At 46.4% G+C, this 19,991-nt stretch overlaps 1 protein-coding gene across 1 annotated transcript in view; it reads left to right on the forward strand.

Annotated features, from left to right (window-relative positions):
- The window catches only part of EVI5L (ecotropic viral integration site 5 like), a 78,952-nt gene that overhangs the window by 24,159 nt on the left and 34,802 nt on the right, over nt 1–19,991 (forward strand). The window contains exons 2-10 of the mRNA XM_026661370.2: nt 8,311–8,500; nt 8,906–9,130; nt 12,171–12,245; nt 13,377–13,502; nt 13,849–13,992; nt 15,280–15,369; nt 17,602–17,699; nt 19,161–19,221; nt 19,924–19,977. Of these exons, the coding sequence (XP_026517155.1) occupies nt 8,311–8,500; nt 8,906–9,130; nt 12,171–12,245; nt 13,377–13,502; nt 13,849–13,992; nt 15,280–15,369; nt 17,602–17,699; nt 19,161–19,221; nt 19,924–19,977 (1,063 nt within the window). The remainder of the gene's footprint in view (nt 1–8,310; nt 8,501–8,905; nt 9,131–12,170; nt 12,246–13,376; nt 13,503–13,848; nt 13,993–15,279; nt 15,370–17,601; nt 17,700–19,160; nt 19,222–19,923; nt 19,978–19,991) is intronic.

The following is a 19,991-nucleotide window of genomic DNA, read 5'->3' on the forward strand; positions in this document are numbered from 1 at the left end:
TATCTGCCTCATCTTCAGTTTCTGATGGGAATGATTCCGTTATTGGTTCTGAGTTTTTATAATACAAGTGAAGGTGTTGTCTTTAACATCTGTCCCAAACACGAGAGGTAAAGAGCCTTGCGCAGCTCAAGTTTGCAAAACAAAGGGGTAAGGGAAGGCATCAACTTCCCTGTGAGATGTGGGTGTTTCCACAGCTTGTTCTTTTTTAGAATGGGGAGACTTTAGTGTTTACACTCATGGTAATTTAACTCATGGCAGCTGGAACTTCTTTTGTCAACTGTCCGTACAAACAGTTGATGATTCTCTGGGAAACAAAGCAAATAACTGCATTTTAACAAAGCACAAGAATGTTGCTGAAACCTTGTAATCTGCAGCCTGTTGGAGATAGGGATGTAAATATTGTTTTTAAAAGTTAACCGTGTACACGATTAAAATTGTATGTAGGGCTGTCAAGCAATTAAAAAAATTAATCGTGATTAATCGTGCGATTAAACAGTAGAATACCATTTATTTTAAGTATTTTTGGATGTTTACTACATTTTCAAATATATTAATTTTAATTACAACACAGAATACAAAGTATACAGTGCTCACTTTATATTTATTTTTGATTACAAATATTTGCACTGTAAAAAAATTAAATTGTATATTTCAATTCACCTCATATAGGTACTGTAGTGCAATCTCTTTATCATGAAAGTTGAACTTACAAATGTAGAATTTGGTAAACAAAAACCCTGCATTCAAAAATAAAACGTAAAATTTTAGAGCCTGAAAGTCAACTCGAACAAAAACAACAAGGAGTCTGATGGCACCTTAAAGACTAACAGATTTATTTGGGCATAAGCTTTTGTGGGTAAACACCTCACTTCTTCAGATGTATGTATGTATGTAATGCCTGCATCTGTAACTTTCACTCTATGCATCTGAAGAAGTGAGGTTTTTACCCACGAAAGCTTATGCCCAAATAAATCTGTTAGTCTTTAAGGTGCCATCAGACTCCTTGTTGTTTTTGTAGATACAGACTAACACGGCTACCCCCTGATACTTGACACAAAGTCAACTCAGTCCTACTTCTTGTTCAGCCAATTGCTCAGACAAACAAATTTGTTTACATTTGCAGGAGATAATGCTGCCGGCTTCTTGTTTACAATGTCACCTGAAAGTGAGAACAGGTGTTCTCATTGCACTGTTGTAGCCGGTGTCGCTAGATATATATGCCAGATACACTGTGTCCCTTCATGCTTCAACCACCATTCCAGGGGACATGCGTCCGTGCTGATGATGGATTCTGCTCGATAACAATCCAAAGCAGAACAGACTGACACATGTTCATTTTCATCATCTGAGTCAGATGCCACCAGCAGAAGATTGATTTTCTTTTTTGGCGGTTTGGGTTCTGTAGTTTCTGCATCGGAGTGTTGTTCTTGTAAGTCTTCTGAAAGCATGCTCCACACCTCGTCCCTCTCAGATTTTGGACAGCACTTCAGATTCTTAAACCTTGGTTCGAGTGCTGTAGCTATTTTTAGAAATCTCACATCGGTACCTTCTTTGTGTTTGTCAAATTTGCTGTGAAAGTGTTCTTAAAACGAACATGTGCTGGGTCATCATCCGAGACTGCTATAACATGAAATATATGCAGAATGTGGATAAAACAGAGCAGGAGACATACAATTCTTCCCCAAGGAGTACAGTCACAAATTTAAATGATCTTTTTAATGAGCATCATCAGCATGGAAGCATGTCCTCTGGAATGGTGGCCAAAGATGGAAGGGGCATACGAATGTTTAGCATATCTAGATTGTAAATACCTTGCAACGCCGGCTACAGAAGTGCCATGCGAACGTCTATTCTCGCTTTCAGGTGACGTAAATAAGAAGCAGCAAGAATATCTCCTGTCAATGTAAACAAACTTGTTTGTCTTGGAGATTGGCAGAATAAGAAGCACCACTGAGTGGACTTGTAGGCTCTAAAGTTTTACACTGGTTTGGTTTTGAGTGCAGTTATGTAACCAACAAAAATCTGTATTTGTAAGTTACACTTTCAGGATAAAGAGATTGCACTTCAGTACTTGTATGAGGTGAATTGAAAAATACTGTTTGTTTTGTTTATCATTTTTACAGTGCATATATTTGTAATAAAAAGTAATATAAAGTGAGCACTCTGTAATTGAAATCAATATTGAAAATGTAGAAAAACATCCAAACATATTTAATACATTTCAATTAGTATTGTATTGTTATAAGTGCGATTAATCATGATTAATTTTTGAGTTAATCGTGTGAGTTAACTGCGATTAATTGACACCCCTAATTATATCATTTAACCGGTTAACCGCTGGGGCTGGTGCGGTTGGGGTTGGGCCAGCTGGAGCAGTCCCAGGGCTGAGGTTGCTCCGGCTGGCGCAGCTGGGGTTAATGGTTAGAGCAGTTAACCTGTAAGACTAATGCTTACTGGTTAACCGTTTACTATTTTACATCCCTAGTAGGAGATGGATGGAGTTAGGATCAGGAGTTCCCAAACTTTTTACTAAGATGACCCACTAACTGCATCTTGCCTTTTTTCTGTGACCCACACAGGATCCAAATTCATGTGAGGGCCAAAATCATATGCCAGCATTCTTCTACTCCTCTGCCAGCTTCTCCTCCTCCTTGCCCCACTGAGGAGGCACTGACCACCTTCAGCAACACACTCCATCCTGGCACTGCAACCCTAATCCCAGTCAGGTGCAGAGGGGAGGCCTCAAAGGCAGGGTTGGATTGGAGTGGAAGGCCACCCACACTCACCCCGCAGCCAGGCCAAACCTGAGTGGCACTGCAACCCCATGCAACAGCTCACAACTCCTAGAGCAGGGAGCCAGGTTCACCCCCATGGGACAGGAGCTGCTCTAGTGTGAGCACAGGGTGGGCTTATTCTCCTTCCCACCCACCTGGGGCCTTCTCATGACCCATTAATGGGTTGTGACCCACCATATGGGTTAGAGGATCTGTTGAAGAGGACTTTATTAAAGTTATTTCCTTAAAGTATCTGCCAAGGACCATTTGAAATAACATCATGTGCTGCATCTTACCCTAGTAAAAGATGGTCCAGATAATTCTTGCTTCCAAAAAAAAAAAAAAAAAATCCCATCTCCTGTGCTTAAATGCAATTTTCAAAGTTTAAAAATAATTAGTTTAAAACTTTGATCTCCACTGTTAAACTTGTAGTGGAGATGAGTTAAGCAAGTAATTGATTATCTTCTACTCTGCGTTGGCAAGAAGCATATCCTGCTAACAGGAGATTCTGACCAAGTGCCCAACACTACACCCCACAAGAGCAAATGTGAATCCCTGTATGTGCACTCAGTATCAACGCAGCACAATGGCCACGTTGCCAACCTGAGTTCCATCCCCAGGCCTCTTCTCATTCTCCAGGTGAGATTTTTTTTTTCTGAGTGTAAAATGAATGGTTTTGTTAGTGAGGTCTGTTCTGGTAAAACCATTCTGAGGGCACCAGAGTTGCTTTGAGGAAGTTCTATGACCAGTGTTATACAGGAGGTCAGACTAGATGATCACAAAGGTGCCTTTTGGCCTTGGAATCTGTGTCTGTTGGCTTTGCATAGTTCCAGCCCTGACCCTATAAATGCCATTTTCCTTCCTTTCATCATGAGTCGGAGGCTAATCTTCCCCCTGTAGCAGGAGGGACTTTAGCAAACAATTCAGTCTATGATTCTCTGTCTCAAAGAATCCAGGCCACAAAAGCAAATGCTTCTCCTAGATCTCTGATTGCACTATGGCAAGGATGCTGCTGGAGGAGGTTCCTATCAACAGGGTGACATCTGGGGGATGCAGTGTGTGGTGGGGAGGGGGAGGAATTACACAGTGTGAGGAAGAGGATGGGGGACACTGACCTTGCCAGGTACTGATCATCCTGTTTCCTCAGACTTTCCTCTCCCTGTTCCTCAGCAGCCAATCAATCAGTCCCTAATTTGATGACACTGAATCAAAAAATGGCGGACAACCTTGCCAGCTGAACTTGAAAGCAGAAAGGTGCAGCTGTTGGTAGGATGAACTGATATTCAGAAAGGCACCAGATTCAATACCCTTTCCCATCTTTTAGAATGTCCCCTGAAACTATACTGTATCCCCTGTGCACTGAAACTGCCTCCATTCTGCTTCTCTCTGTGTCCCACTCAGCCCCATAATATGCCACGTTCTTTTCATCAAGAAGGTGACTTTTCTTAAAGTGACGTTGAGAATTTTTAGAAGGGGAGACTCCTTTTCTGTTCAGGTTCATTGCTGAGTTTAATACTATATTAAGAGTAACTATTAGTCTCAAATCAGGAAGTCACTCTACACGGCCCTAGCTTGTGCTGCAGATAACAAAAGCCACTTTCATTACCCATTTCTGCCCCAATAGGCATCGGACTCTGTAGCTCAGTTGTAGATTTCCTTCCCTCTCTGATTGCTCTGAGGGGGCATACCTGAGTGTCCCTGAGCACATCCGATTTCTTAGTTGCTGAATGTTTAAAAGGAAACACGACCAGCTCTAAGCTCTATTGTCTTTGAGTGACTGGAAGGAAAATGCAGAATCCTGTTAAAAAATGACTGTCTTCAGATGAAATGGAAAGCAGAGGTCCTGTCTGCTTGTAGTGGCTGCAGATCAATGGTACTTCTAGCAAGAGTGGGGGGGTGATATCTCTGTTGTCCTGGCCAGATTACAAATTGGGTTACTGTATCTTGCATGCTTAAAACTCCCTGTGCAGTTTAATTTGTAGCTCATCTTCATTTCCTGTCCTAAACTGTAGCACAGTGTTGCTGTGTGTTGTTAAATGGGGGAAGAGACCTATAAACCCCCCCTGCTGGACTTTATCCCCTGAGCCCTGAACCCACCGAACCTAACTGAATCCCACCACGTGAGGGTCACCCCATCCCCATTACCCAGCCCACTTACTTATACCCATGACTGTCTCAACTTTCTGCATGGGTGATACACCCTCACCGCTTGTCGGTTCTATCCTGATCCCGCCCACCAGTTACCCCCCCCCCCATTGGGGACACTGCAGTCTGTATATATTGTGTGCTGCCCAACCCCAAAACACTAACATCCCCCCTATACTCTGTATGTTACCCCCAATGACCAATAACTGATGCCTCAAATTTTCTGTACTGTTTATTTTTCAAATATTCTTTAATAAAATTTAAACCTGCTGTGTCCCATCCCAGGGGTGGTAGCATTTCACTGAAAGGAGAAGAGTTCTCTTCTTGCTTTGCCTTTCAGTTTCCTTGTAAGAAAGACAAGGTGGGTGAGGTAATAAGACCAACTTGTGTTGGGGTGAGAGAGAAGCTTTCGAGCTTACATGGAGTTCTTAAGATCTGGGAAATGTACTCAGAGTGTCACAGCTAAATACAAGGTGGAACAGATTGTTTAGCATAAGCAGTTAACACATTTCAAGGGACCATTCAAGGTGAAGTGGCCTGTTAACACCTCTCCAGTCATGGGGGGGGGGGGGGAATAGGAGTTGTAATAAACCATAAATCCAGTGTCCGTTCAATCCATGATTTTTTGTGTCTTGCAAAGTTACAAATTTGCTTAAATTTCCCAGACCCGAAGAAGAGCTCTCTGTAAGCACAAAAGCTTCTCTCTCATCAATGCAAGTTGGTCTTATTACCTCACCCACCTTGTCTCTCTAATCTCCTCGGACCAACGCAACTACAACACTGCATACAGTTTCTCTGTAAAACACTTCAGTATCCTGAAATGTAGGGCCAGAATTTCAGCTGATTTAAATTGCCCTGTTTCTATTGACTTCAGTAGAGCTATGCCGATTTACACCACATAGCCTGCAATTATATTAAATGGCCACGTGGTGGCATCATAAGGGAATAATAATTTAATGCTACAGTAGCCCCAGCCAGGGTTGGGGCCCAATTGTGCTAAGTGCCATGAGGGTGACCAGATGCTAAGTGGAAAATATCGGGACCGCCGCAGGGGGGGGCGCCTTTTTAATTGTTACACTCACCCGTCCAGGTCTTCGGCGGCAATTCAGCAGAGGGTCCTTCAGTCGCTGACGGTCTGCAGCGGCATTTCGGCAGCGGGTAATAAACCTTGCCACCAAAGACAGAAGCACCCGCCGCCGAAATGCCGCCGAAGACCCGGACGGGTGAGTGTGTTTAAAAAAAAAAAAAAATAGCCCGAACCAAAATACCGTACTTCGGTCGGGACGCAGGACAAACTCCTCAAAATTGGGACAGTCCTGGTTTTATCGGGACGTCTGGTCACCCTAAGTGCCATGGACACGGAGTGAAAGGACTCTGATTCTTGCCAATATCTCCTATGTAAGGTCTCCAGACATCTTCAGTTATCATAACACCCTGTAATCCAGGGTCATCACTTTCTGAATCATTCACCTTTTAGTCTACCTTCTAGTTTGATCTCTGCCCAAAGGCAGTTTTTTTTTTTTAAAGTTTGATCAGAATTCCTTCAGGCCAGGGCATGAGAGTTCAGCAGTGGAGCAAGAATACATAAAGCCACAGAGGAGTGTGGAAAGTATGTGCACTGATTAACTCCAGACTTCTGTTTTCCTAGGCAATTAAATGCAAAGGCCCCTAGCATTAGGGTTGTCAGATCAAGGGCCCAGGAATAAGTGAACTTGGCTGTGTTGTACATAGGCTGATGTCAGTTATTCTTTCCCTTATGAAATGTAAACTTTAATGTGTTGTGTTCTAACAACATAACATTAAGGTTTACATTTAATCTATTTTTAAAAGTAGCAATGTGCTGAATAGCCCCCCCCCCCCCCCCCCCCAGCTAGATTAAGAGGGGTATCAAAACAGATTATTAAAGTGACTTGCAAAAGGTGACATGCTGGAGTTCACGTTGCCAGTTAATTCTGACTGTATTTAAAGGTTGGTATCTTCCTTTGAAACAGAAAACAAGAAGGGTTAAAGAGCTTAAATTGGAAATTGACAGATTCTAAGATCCTCCCACAGGAGTATAGAGGGTTTGCCCTGGCCTCTGGTTGCACTCCTTACTCCTGGGGGAATTCTGCGCCACTGCACAATGCAGAATTTTGCAGAAATGAATGTTGTGCACGCAGAATTTCCAACCCCCCCTCCCCCCCGAAATGGGCTGCAGTGCTGCTAGCCGCCAGTAGGGGCTGCTGGACCCGGCAGAGCTCAGCTCACAAATAGAAGACAAGGCCGGGGGTAGGGGGAAGGGAACTGGAGGGTTCCCAGCAAGCCCTGAACGAAGGAGGCAGCGGTGCGCAGGAAACTGGGACCCAGCATCAGGCTGTTTACCCCTAGAGCGCAGGGATCCAGAGGGATAGAGGGTGTGAATGCCTGGGTCGGGGCAGGGCGCCCACAGCTGGCCTCTAGGGGGGCAGGCAGTATGTGTGTCTGGGCTGGGGGGCGCAGGTTGCAACTGGGCTCTGGAGGGGAGAGGGTGTAAGTGTCTGGGATGTGGGGGTTGCCCTACAGCTGGCCTCCTGGGGGTATAGGGTGAGAGTGTCTGGGCGGAGGAGGGGGTTGCAGCTGGTCTCTGAGGGGGTGTGAGTGTCTGGGCTGGGATGGGACATGGCTGGGCTCTGGGGGGAGGAGAGGTGTCAGGCCCCCTGGCTGGGCTCTGTAGGGGAGGGGGCAGAGAAACAGGAACTGCGTTGTTGTAGGAGTTTCTTTAACTCTCTAATCCTGGGGGAAATTGTGTGTTTGTATTGTTACAGACATACTTGCTGAAATAATTGAATCTGGCTTGATTATATAGTGTTATTTTGCAAATAAATTTTGCAGAATTTTTTTTTTTTTTTTTTTTTTTTTTTTTACAGAATTCCCCTAGGAGTAACTGCTGGTGTAAATTCCCTCTCAAAAAGCTCTATTGCAAATCTAGTTAAACTTTGTTCTTAAAAGATCCCCTGACAAAAAACGTCTGTGTTCCATGATGGAATCTTTGAGTCCAAATCACTTCCTGAAACACACAAACTTGAACTCTTATTTTTAAAAATAAAATGTAGTAACACATTAAATGCTCCCTCCTGTTTCTGCTTTTGCTGCAGAGGTTGGTGACTTTAATAGCTCTTCTTCCTGCAGAGGAGCTTTCTTTTTGGATGAGGAGTGTTAGCTCCCTGCATGTGATGTACAGCACCGAGGGGACAGGCTTGCTCTGGTGGTCTTGCTGCGTGGCTTGGATGGTTGCTTGGTTGTTGCCCTTGTGGCTTTGCTTCGTGGAATCTGGGAAGGGGTGGCAGTAGCTCTGGTCTCACCATGGTGGTGGCATCTCTTGCAAGGGGTGGCAGTAGCTCTGGTCTCACCATGGCAATGGCATCTCTTGCAGGCTGCTGGAAGCAGATTCCAAGTCCATGCGCTCCATGAATGGCTCCCGCAGGAACAGCGGCTCCTCCTTAGTCTCCAGCTCCTCAGCCTCCTCAAACCTAAGCCACCTCGAGGAGGACACCTGGATCCTATGGGGGAGGATTGTCAACGAATGGGACGAATGGCGGAAGAAGAAAGAGAAACTGCTGAAGGTGAGGAAAGAGGGCAGGTTAGCGAGAAATTGAGAGGCTGATAGCACAGACATCCCCACCCCCACCCCATGCTTCTTCCCAGCAAAACCTGAGATCCTTTTCAGGGTCAAAGGTGGTTTGATTTCCTCTGTGGCAAGTCCTAGGACAGGGTTAGAGCCACAAACATTCTTTCCCTACTCACCCCCATATCTGTCGATCTCAATCACAAGTGAGAAGGGATGGATCCTCTTCAGGGTTCTCTGCAGCATCCCAAACCCTTGCCCGCAAGTGCATCAGCACAAGCTCATGCAGAGGATTGAACCCCACTCACCTCTTGTGGCACAAAGAGGGGCCATATAAAATACCAGGATTTTGAAACGTTCTCCCATGCTGCCTCATGATCTGCCATACCTTGCTTTTCACCAGGAGCTCATACGGAAAGGAATCCCACACCACTTCCGAGCCATCGTATGGCAGCTGCTGTGCAGTGCCACAGATATGCCTGTCAAGAACCAGTATTCAGAGCTGCTGAAGATGTCTTCTCCCTGCGAGAAGCTGATCCGGAGGGATATAGCCCGCACATATCCTGAGCATGAGTTTTTCAAGGGACAGGACAGCCTAGGCCAAGAGGTCCTTTTCAATGTCATGAAGGTAAGAAGGAGCCACCTGTAATGGTCACATTGGAGGGCAGTATCTAGCATATGAGCAGATTGTGTATGTGAGCCATGGCAGCATATGATGCAAGCACTGCACTCTCTCAAAATGGGCTTACAGTCAGAAAAGTGACTCAGTGGAAGATACGTAAATTCCATTTCACTTTCTTGAATGCCAGGTCTGTGACAGAGTAAACTCTCATATGGGGTGGGGTTGAAAACCCCAAGCCCTGTAAGAAGCAAGTCTTATTAGGAAGTAGTCTGAAGAGAGTTTGTGCCTACCTCAGGTTAGGGTGTGATCCATCTCATTTCACTCACTGTTAGAACAGGGGAGGGACCCTGGGCTATTAGTAGTCTTTAGCAAAGCATGCTGGGAGTCAGAGGAGTCTGAGCCCTAAAAAATACAGGTACTTCCTAGTCAGGAGGAGGGAGAGACAGTGCCAGAGAAAGGGCTGCTTGCTAAGGGAATGCTTAGAGGAATAACACCAGGCAGGGACGCTATCTGAAGGATCTGGGAAGGTTAAACCTGTGAGTATGTACAGAATAAGGGGTTGGAGAGGTTCTCTTGTGTGAAGCCTGTATTGAGTGTGTACCAAAGATGTTGGAGGGCCGATATCACTAAATACTTCAAGGGGACTGGGCTACAGAGCGTTCTCCAGAGAGTATCCTCCTCCATCTGTCTTCCCCATCATTTTCATAGTCCTGACCCATCGGTGAGAAGCTAGTGACAACTTCAGCCAGGGAACTCTCTTCCTCCAACCCCTCATATCCTCCCCAGTGATGATATCTGACAGGATGAGGAAGACTAGTATCCAGTTGGCTCTGCTGTAACTTTATGGGTCTTGCAGGGCTAACAGGAACCTGGGTAACTTGTCAGTTTCATCTGACTTAGGGAGATGGTGTAAGAAGGGACCGTGTATACCAAGTTGTTCTTCTAGCTGTGAAGGCATATTAAATGAAAACACCCTGTCGACTGCAAAGCACTGCAGCATGTTTTCCCCTTAAAACACTGAGTGTGGTTTTGCCTGTTAAAGACACAGTATGAAAGAGACATTCAAATAAGGAAAATGGGCTTAGAAAGAGGGGGCTAATAAAGCACCTGAGAAATGAGAGGCAATTTCCCTTTAATGTTTCTCATTGCAATCTCAGGACCTTTGCCACAGCCTCGGTGTCAGTTCTTATCTCTTGTTGCATAAATACATGGAGGGCTGTATACAGTGGTTTAAAGCTCTTCAGTTTTCTCTGGTGAAATTATGGTTTTGGTGGCACATCAGCAAAGTGTCTCAATTATTAAATAATGGATGAAAGCACATCCATTCCTCTGGAATGTAAAGGTGTTGGAGTTTGAAGTCTTCTAAAGCACTTTGAGATCTATGATGAAAAGTGCTGTGTAAGAGCTAGATATTATCTCACCAAAAACGGGTACGCCCCATGGGCAGCCACAATACAAACTTCCCCTGCCAATATGCTGCCTTGTTCTAGAAGGACTCTTGAGGGACTTCGGGGTCCTCCAGTCTCCATAGCCCATTCAGTGGTTGTCTCTGAGGCTCCCAATCAGGAGGTCAATTGCAATGATGGTTTCTGGGTGCACGGTAGTCTACGACAAGCCAATTGAGCCCACAAACTCACTTCCAGTGGCCTCGACACCAATCTGAGACTTCTGTGGAAACATCAGAGTCCTGAAGGAGACAATCCAGCTATGGGAGAGCAAGCTGGATTCTGCCTCATGCCTCAACAGTATTGTTTGGTAAATTCCAACTGTAAAATCTCTGTTACTGGGGCCAAGGGTGGAGGCAGGGAGAACCCACTTGAACATCACCTCCCAGTGATAGTTTGCAAGCACTGGTGGTTACAGAAATCTTAGTAAACTTAGTGCTGGGAATTGAGCAGTTGTGATCTGGAAGCCCTTGAGGGAAAATAAATACAGCATCTCACATGTATAATGCACCACTCTTCTTTCTGTCCTTTAGTAGCCATTTTTTTCAGCCCTACCTCCCAGAGGCTGCCTTCCATTCGTGGTATCACAAATGACACCTTGGTCACAAACATACTGACCATTACCTGGGGGCAGCTTAGATAGGCTAGTAATATAAAGCTTTGTCTCCACATGCATTTCACAGCGATTCTCTTCAGCTTTCAGGTTGAGAGTCTGACTTTGAGCTGCTTTGCTATGCAGGCAGGTTTCTTCCCGTATTGGGACATAACTCCTCATTCTCATCAGTGGCTGTGAGTGGCCTGGCTTAAGGAGAGAACGGAATCCTTTAAATGTTAATGGGACCTAATCTTTGATTATGGCCTTCAGCTTGTTTGTTCTTTTCTATTTAGTTTTTCTCATGTCTTTGAATAACTGTTGTGGGAAAGGCATAGATTGTCCCCACCCTCCATTGAAGTTTTCTGTGGATTTAATTTAAATCTGTAGTGATAACTTCATTACATTCCAAGAAATCAGTCTTTCTGCACCTGCAGAGAGAGAGCGAGTGCTATTTGTGCTATGATTCTGTGGCTGGACTCTCATTGGAATACATGTGGCTGCAGTGGGGGCATATTAGACTCTGTTAAATGTCCCATGTGTGTTTGGCAAGTGCACTCTTTCTACCTAGTTGCTTTTCTGACAGTAACTGGAGGTTGATATAAGTTCTGTTTCTTATCAGACCCTGCTATAGACCGTTAATGCAGCTTTATGGTATTTAAAGCACTACGTTTGCTGGCTGCAGTCCCTGGGCACAGGAGAGCACATTGTAGGCAGGCAATTTAATCTGAGATACATTTCTCTGCATGTGTGTGGGCGGGGGGGGGCTGCATAGAAATACTTAAGCTACTTCCTGGTCCTGAAAAGCAGTATCCTTTCCCAAGTTCCTTCCTCTGGCCTCCAACCTCCATGACCCTTGGTTTTGTTGCCTTACTCCTTGCCCTTATGCTCTCTTCTAAGTAATTATCACTTGTGTCTCAGTATGTTCCGTCAGAGCTCTCTAGCTCCCCTGCAGGACTCTAGAGACCGTATCCCTGCCTGCTTCACACTTAAGCACTCTCTCTTCCAGGCCTATTCCCTAGTGGACCGTGAGGTTGGATATTGTCAGGGCAGCGCATTCATCGTGGGATTGCTGCTAATGCAGGTTGGTGTGAGTGGAGATCATATAGCATGAGATTATGCAGCACCTGTCCCACCAAAGTTGCTAGCCCAAAGCTCTTCCCAATTCAATTAATTTCTGTGGAAATGCCACAGGATCTTTAACTTCCCCCCGAGACTTGGCAGAAGGGACTTGGTTTAATGGCTCACTCAAAGGACCCCTGCCGCTTACTGCACTGTCAATACAAATGCAAACCCTGGGACCAGAGTTAGTGACCTTCTGGACTGTGAATGCAGCCAGCTTGAGCTGTGCTGACTCGTTTCTAGTTCTCTGCCATTTCTGGAAAGTGTCCTCTCTCAGGTGCCAGAGTGTCTTTATTAGGGAACAGGAATTTTCCATTGACATTGAGCATAAAATATGACATCCTTCCTAAATTTGTGTAACAAAGCAAAGCCTGTTTAAAAGCCCAAATCCACCACCTCACTCTGTGAAGCATATGCCGTGGAGGGTTTTAAGGAAGGACTTTTAAAGAAGAAAAGCTAAGTACAGTACTTGTTTTGTCATGAAGCTCTGCTGGAAATGCCTCTGAAACACTTCACAGGTGAATCAACACACTTAATGCATCTGGCCAGGAATTTAGATGCTTCCTCTCATAATCAGCAAACCACTTGGCAAATGTTTTGAATATTCCTTTGTTTCCTCGGTGCCTGTTTTGACCCTTATCTCACACTAGTGATCCCTAAAATTGGAATGGAAGGGGGTGGGTGGAGAAAAGTCATTGGGCCTCCCCTTCACCTTTTTAGAACCTTTCTAGATCAGACTAATCTGTTTGTAAGGTCCAGCATAAATTTACTGTATGCTCTGTACAAATGACACGTAAAATCAATGTAGACCTACTGGGGAGAAGAGGGCCCAGCATGGCAAGGTACTAGTCAGTATACGAGTGGGATTATGTAAGCAGTCGCTGGCCAAGCTATTTTCCTGCTGTTTCCACGTGATCACTGCCCAGAAGTGTCAGGAATCAAACCCAAATGTAACGCATTGTTCTACATAAAGCTGCTCCACCTCTCGTAACAAGTGTTTGTCTGATCTATGTTAGAGCATCGTTCTGGGTCGGTTCTGTGCCGGGTTCTGTTGCGAGACTAATGTGGGATTTGTCTCGTTTTGCACCTGTAGATGCCTGAAGAAGAGGCTTTCTGTGTGTTTGTGCGACTGATGCAGGAATATCGATTACGAGAGCTATTCAAACCCAGCATGGCTGAGCTGGGCCTCTGCATCTACCAGTTTGAGTACATGCTGCAGGTAAATACAGCAAGGAGACCAGGGTGGTAGTAGCTTAGACAATGAGACCATGTGATCCAGAGCAGTAGCAGGCTAAGTATGGGGAACTGGCCAGTAGTTTCTTTGTGCACATGATGGTCTGTGAATCCAGGCTGGAGAAGTCTGGCTCCTTTCCAGATTCCCCTGGGAGTGTTAGAGAAGACCGGAGCGGCTAATGGAATTGGTTCCTGCAATGGAGTCCTTAGCTCTGATAGTTGAGAGCCTCCTCTGGCCAAGAGACTCCCATATCCCAGAGGGGATGGTGGGACCCAGTTGGCTGTAATTATCAGCAGTAGTAAAACGTCTGCTGTTTCTTTCTCATATTCAGGAGCAGCTGCCTGAGCTGAACATCCACTTCCGCTCCCAGAGTTTCCTCACCTCCATGTACTCGTCGTCCTGGTTTCTCACCCTCTTCCTCACGACCTTCCCTCTGCCTGTGGCCACCCGAGTGTTTGACATCTTCATGTATGAGGTAAAGTGCTTTATACCAGGACGACTGGGGGCATGAGCATGGGCTCACAGGGATTTCTGATATTGCTTTTCTCAGTGCAGTGTTCAAAGGCAACAATGCCAGCATCTGGGAGGGATTAATTGAGAACAAGATAAATCATTTAAAAAAGACACAGCTGCATTTTCTGCTTGAATAGAAGAACCTCGTTAGATCTTGCTTAGGCTGCCTTGTAAAATAAAAAAGGGGTTTCCCTGCTACACAGTGCTTGATGTGTTTAAAAACCTGGATCCTGATTTTCTTTTTTCCAATGACACTGAGCACCCCAAACTCCCATTGAATCTCTTTCATTCCTGGGCGACTAGATGAGATTACACTGAAAATCAGCAATGATTAGCCCTGATGGCCCAGCAAGGGGAACAGCTTAGTGGCAGGAACCCTATACTGCACTTCACTCCTCCCCACTGAGTCTGGCCCTATTAGCAGAAGTATCCTTGGGCTCTGTGTGTGTGTGTGTGTGTGTGTGTGTGTGTGTGTGTGTGTGTAAATTGGAGTCATTTCTATGCTAGCGGTGGCCAAACTGCAACACATGGAGTTGTGGGGAGATAGGTCCTAGTCAGCCTTCTTGATCCAAGGGGTCTGGCTAGGGTGACCTGACAGCAAATGTGAAAAATCGGGATGGGGTAGGGGTAAAAGGAGTTTATATAAGAAAAAGACCCCCAAATCTGGACTGTCCCTATAAAATCCGGACATCTGGTCACCCTAGATCTGGCTGACCAGACCTGCACTCAGGATGAGGTATTTGCATATGCCCATTTTCTGCAAGTTAGTTGTTTGTCCTCCCTGAGCCTGGCAAGTTGCCTTTAGGGACCATTGAGCTGGTCAGAGTTTGGGTTCACCACACAGTATGTGCAAATTTGAGATGTAAGCTTTAACTTGTAGCTGATCCTAAGAAAACTGACACAATTTTCCCCCAGTGAGGCTTTTGTGTGACCCACTAGAAATTCAGGGCCTAATTCTCAGTTATGCTAAAGGCCCCTTTATGTGGCTCTGGCAGTGAAGTTCTTGTGTCATCATTGCTCTGGCAGGGTAAAGGGAGCTTAGTGTGGGCATAAATTACATTTACTTTAAGGCTCTTTTTATTGCCAGAGTGATGTCCGGGCCTGGTTGTAAATGAGAATCAGGCCTTGGGTGCCTTTCCCTGTCCTCCTCCTCTGTGCAGCCCAGAGCTTGGGCACCTAATTTTTATTGCACTCTCAAATGCCACATGAGCCTTGTGTCTGGGGCTGAAACTTCTCTGCTTTGCCATAGGGGCTGGAGATCGTCTTCCGTGTGGGGATGGCCCTCCTGCAGTTCAACCAGGCAGAGCTGATGCAGCTGGATATGGAGGGGATGTCGCAGGTCAGAGCAGCTCCACATTGCACTCAAACTGCCCTCTAGGGAGGGGTTTATACTTCAGCCATGCAGTTGTGGTAGAAAGAGCCTCACCAAATTCACGGTCCATTTTGGTCAATTTCACGGTCATAGGATTTTAGAAATCATAAATTTTGTGATTTCAGCTATTTAAATCTGAAATTTCATGGTGTTGTAATTGTAAGGGTCCTGACACAAAAAGGAGTTGTGGAGGGGGGTTGCAAGGTTATAGTACAGGGGGGGTTGTGATACTGCTACCCTGATTTCTGCGCTACTGCTGGTGGGGCAGCACTGCCTTCCGAGCTGGAGAGCGGTGGCTGCTGGCCAGGAAGTAAGGGTGACATGATATGGTATTGCCACCCTTACTTCCATGCTGCTGCTGGCGGGGGGGGGCTGCCTTCAGAGCTGGGCGCTTGGCCAACAGCCGCTGCTATCCAGCTGCCCAGCTCTGAAAGCAGTGCAGTAGTAAGGGTGGCAATACCGCGACACACCCCCTCCTAAAATAACCTTGCAATGCCCCTGCAACTCCCTTTTGGGTTAGGACCCCCGATTCGAGAAACTGTGGTCTCCTCAGTGAAATCTGTATAGTATAGGTTAAAAGCACACAAGACCAGATTGCACGGGGGGGAGCCAGATTTCACAGTCTGTTGTGTTTTTCATGGCTGTGAATTTGGTAGGGCCCTACCCATAATCCTGTTGAGCTCTGATTGGCTGGCCATACCCAGTGTATAAATAGAAGATGCCCAGTATAACTCCCAAGGTCAGCCCATTTCCTAGTGACTGGCCCATGCATCAGCACAGAGTGGTCTGGAGCTCTTGTGGTGTGACACTGCTCTGTGTAACACTGGTGTGCTTCCAGCCTTGAAGAGGCTCATCCTGCCATGCATCTGAAACTCAGTGGGCCAGGAGTCTGAGCAGCCTCTCTTACATCCTGCCACCCTCTAGTCCCAGTCTAGCCCAGAACCTGAGTCCAGAACTTTGTGAAAAGTGAGTTTAAGCAACTTCTACAGGCAGTCTCCTTTTTCCTCAGGCACAATTTCAAAGGTGAGATGTGAAAGAATCCCCAATAGATATTCTCACTCTCCAAACAGTGAAATAGTTGCCTGCAATGTGTAAGATTTATCCCAGCAGTGCCATGCACAGGATTAATCTTACAGCCCAGTAACTGTGACTTTTGTTCTGCTTAGACTGCAGATGATGCAGTACCAACCTCTTGGCTGCGTGGGACCCACTGCTGAGTCCAAGCAGTTGGTGGGAAGGGCGAATAATTCAATTGCATCACAAGAGAATGCATTACTGTGTTAAATACAATTTGGGCTTTGTGAGCCTGGCCCAACAGCAGTTACAGCTCTAACTCGCTGTGCTGTCCATGTCATGCACCAGACAGAAGGTGAAGAAGTGCTTTCAGGCCTGCTTAGGTTGCAGTGATTTTCCTTTCAGTCCCCCTGCAGCCTGGGCACTATGAGGCATAACTTTGCTATTCTGTTGGATTTGAGATGTCCCGAGACCAAACACATGAACATCCTCTGTGTGTTTGGAACTGACAGTATTAGATAAGCTCCTGTGCCTGCCTTGTGCAGGAGCTCAGAGCCTACAAGTCATGTCATCTGCCTGTGCCTCAGTTTCCCCTAACTCACCCCTCTGGTGTTAAGATAAGAACTATAAAAATGCCAAGAGTGGTGCATTGTCCATGCTGCCCTGTCAGCAGGAGCCTGTCCATGATCCTGGGCCATAAATGGGGGAAGGGGTGTAATCCCCTCCAGAATTCCTAGAAATACCCTCCTGTTTTTCTCTTCCCTTCCCCCCCCCCCCCTTACTGACTCCAGCCATCCAGCTTCTTCTCATGCAGCTATGCTTCCCACCCTTTTCCTTGACTGCTGAAGCTGGAACTTTGGAGACTTTCCAGATACTGAACATACCCAAGTGCTGCTCAGAAAGAGTCCCACATTCCACAGGTGCACTTGAAACACTCAGGTCTGAAACACCAAGGTGTAGTCACTAGTAAGAGACTTCTAGTGATTGCTCAAGAGGGTCAGAAACAACTAGAGCTGAGGTAGCGCAGGGAAGGCAAGTTGCTGGGCTGTCTGCTCTGGCTTGAGAGGGGAAGCAAGTACTGAATGAAGAGGATGGGAGGAGATTTGGGGAGAGTGGGTAGAATTTATTAGAGTGCTCAAAAGGGGCTCAGAGAAATGCATCCTGCCCTCTGCTCCCTTCCCACAGTATTTCCAGAAGGTGATTCCTCATCAGTTCGACAGTTGCCCGGACAAGTTGATCCTGAAGGCATACCAGGTCAAATACAACCCCAAGAAAATGAAGAGGTAAGTTTGCTTCCTCACCCTGTGAAAGATCCTAGACAGGCGACTGGCAGAAAAACCCCTCCTTGGTCTGTGCTGTTTCAAGGATCCTGCACTAGACTTAAGCGGGAGGACAGGGAACGGAAAGGGAGCGTGCATTGCGGGCTCTTCTAGATATTCTTTAGAGCCACACAGCAAGCAGCAGTGAAAATAGAGAAGAGATGAGTGAGTGCTGTGCGGGAGGACTCACTAATAACAAGGGAATTACTGCCTTCTCTGACAGCAGGTCTGATGGGCTTGTGGGAGGCCATGAAAGCTTTCCCGCACTATAGAGACAAGGCAGGCTGATGGCGGCAGAGCTGCTTGGCCTTGGCAGGGACTCTGGCTTTGTTAGGAGTTGGGGGGGGGCGCATTTTGTGTATCCAAGGAAGTGGGTATAGCTCCTACCCCGAACTTCCATCTCCTGCTGTGCAAGCAGGGAATGCTATGACCTCCTGCCTTCCTCTCCTGGAAGATAGAAGCCTGCAATTTGAATCTCTTAAGTGGGGACAGTCATCCTGACACTTGGTACGAAGGAGGGTGCAGAAGCTGGAAAGATAAAGATCAGGCAAAATTGGCCTATTCCAATTTTTCTTGTAGTTCAGTTAAGGGACTAGTTACTTCCTACCCCCGTGGTAGCCTACAGTAGCTGGTCTGCCTTATTGTAAATTGACTGAATGACTAGTGCCCTTCAATCAGGCTGGGTCTTCCCAGCTCTCACAGTACTGTGTAGTGAGCAAAACTGTCCCCTTCCCCAAAAGATGGGACAGAAAGGAGAATCCCTTTGGGAGCACACAGTACTGAGAGACAGATTGTTATCCAACAGCAGAACCATGAAACCAAGCCAAAGGGTTCAGTCGGGGGCAGGGGAGGATTGCTTGGAGAGGTGAGTTTAAGGAATGGTATTGGGGACACTCACAGGCACACAAGCTCTGTTCCTCTTGTGCTGCTGCTCACTCCTCACCACAAAATCCTGATCCTCGGCCTGTGGCCGCCCACTGTGCTGCTCATCAGCTGATCTGGATGCCAAGTTCTCTGGGATTGTGGCTCCAACTGAGGAGCAAGCAGTAGGAGCTGAGGACGGGAGTGTGTCAGTGGTAGGTCTTTAAGTTGATTACAAGTGTGTAAGACCTCAGCCATGCAGCTAGGGGACTTAAAAATAGAAGACTTGGGTGAGGCAGTGTGTTTGTAAAAATCCGCATATATGTAAAACCCCCAATCCAGGGTCACTAATTTGCCCCATCATGCCCAGAAGCTTCAATATGTGTGGCCTGTTGCTGCATGGGCCTCAGCACAAGGCACTGCAGGGGAGTTGTGGTGTCAGCCTAGATTGTTAGCTCCTGTCCTTTGCAGGTGTACCCACTGACCCTGAGCGCTCTGCTGGGGGGGAGGGGCGTGTGGGTCTGAAGCAGGTTTGATCCAACCTGGCTTGCATGTCTGTCTCAGGCTGGAGAAGGAGTATGCTGCAATCAAAAACAAAGAGATGGAGGAGCAGATTGAGATCAAAGTAAGTCCTTTCTTTGCTCCATGCCCTCCTTGCTCTAGTGTTGTCTGTATCACAGCAGCACACAGAGGGAAAGGTTATGGGAGCCACCTTAGTTTAACTCTGAGAGCTCATCAGATCACTGCCTCTAATGCTTCTTATTGGTGCTCCAGCACCGTTATCCAAAGCTAGACCTGTAGGGACAGAGATTACAGCTTTACAGACCTTTTCCCCTGAAAAAGATCCCATGTGCTTCTTATAAGCATAACACAGATGCTCCCCTCTCCCATCTGGCCTTTCACATTTGTGTAGCTAACTGCACTTGGGTACTGAAATTCCCCCAGCAACTTCAGTCGGATGCCCCCTTCATTTTTTTGTGTGGTGATGCTGCATGCTGTTAAACAGCTGCCATGTTCCACCCCAGAGATAGCTGCACTTCAGAGATGAGTGAGGTGATCTCTATATATACTGTCTGGATTCCCAGGGAATGAAAGGCACTATGTAAATGTAAGAGATTACTCCTCCTTCATTCTTATGGCTGAATTTGGAGCCTACCCCAAAGCACTGGCAAAGGGTTTTCTGCAGCCCAGAAGTTCTCTTTAGGTCTCTGGTCCATCATTGCTGTGATTTCAGTTACTTCCCAGTAGAGGGCAGACCCAACCTATTTAATAAGCCCAGGCTTGCATACAGGAAGCTCCTGTTGATGTCTCGCTTCTTCCTCTGCAGAGGCTCCGGACTGAGAACCGCCTCCTGAAGCAGCGGATCGAGACCCTGGAGAAGGTGAGAGGCATGCC

Source organism: Terrapene carolina, unplaced genomic scaffold, assembly GCF_002925995.2.
Source record: "Terrapene carolina triunguis isolate 2854851 unplaced genomic scaffold, T_m_triunguis-2.0 Scaffold1054, whole genome shotgun sequence".
Classification (NCBI taxonomy): Eukaryota; Metazoa; Chordata; order Testudines; family Emydidae; genus Terrapene; species Terrapene triunguis.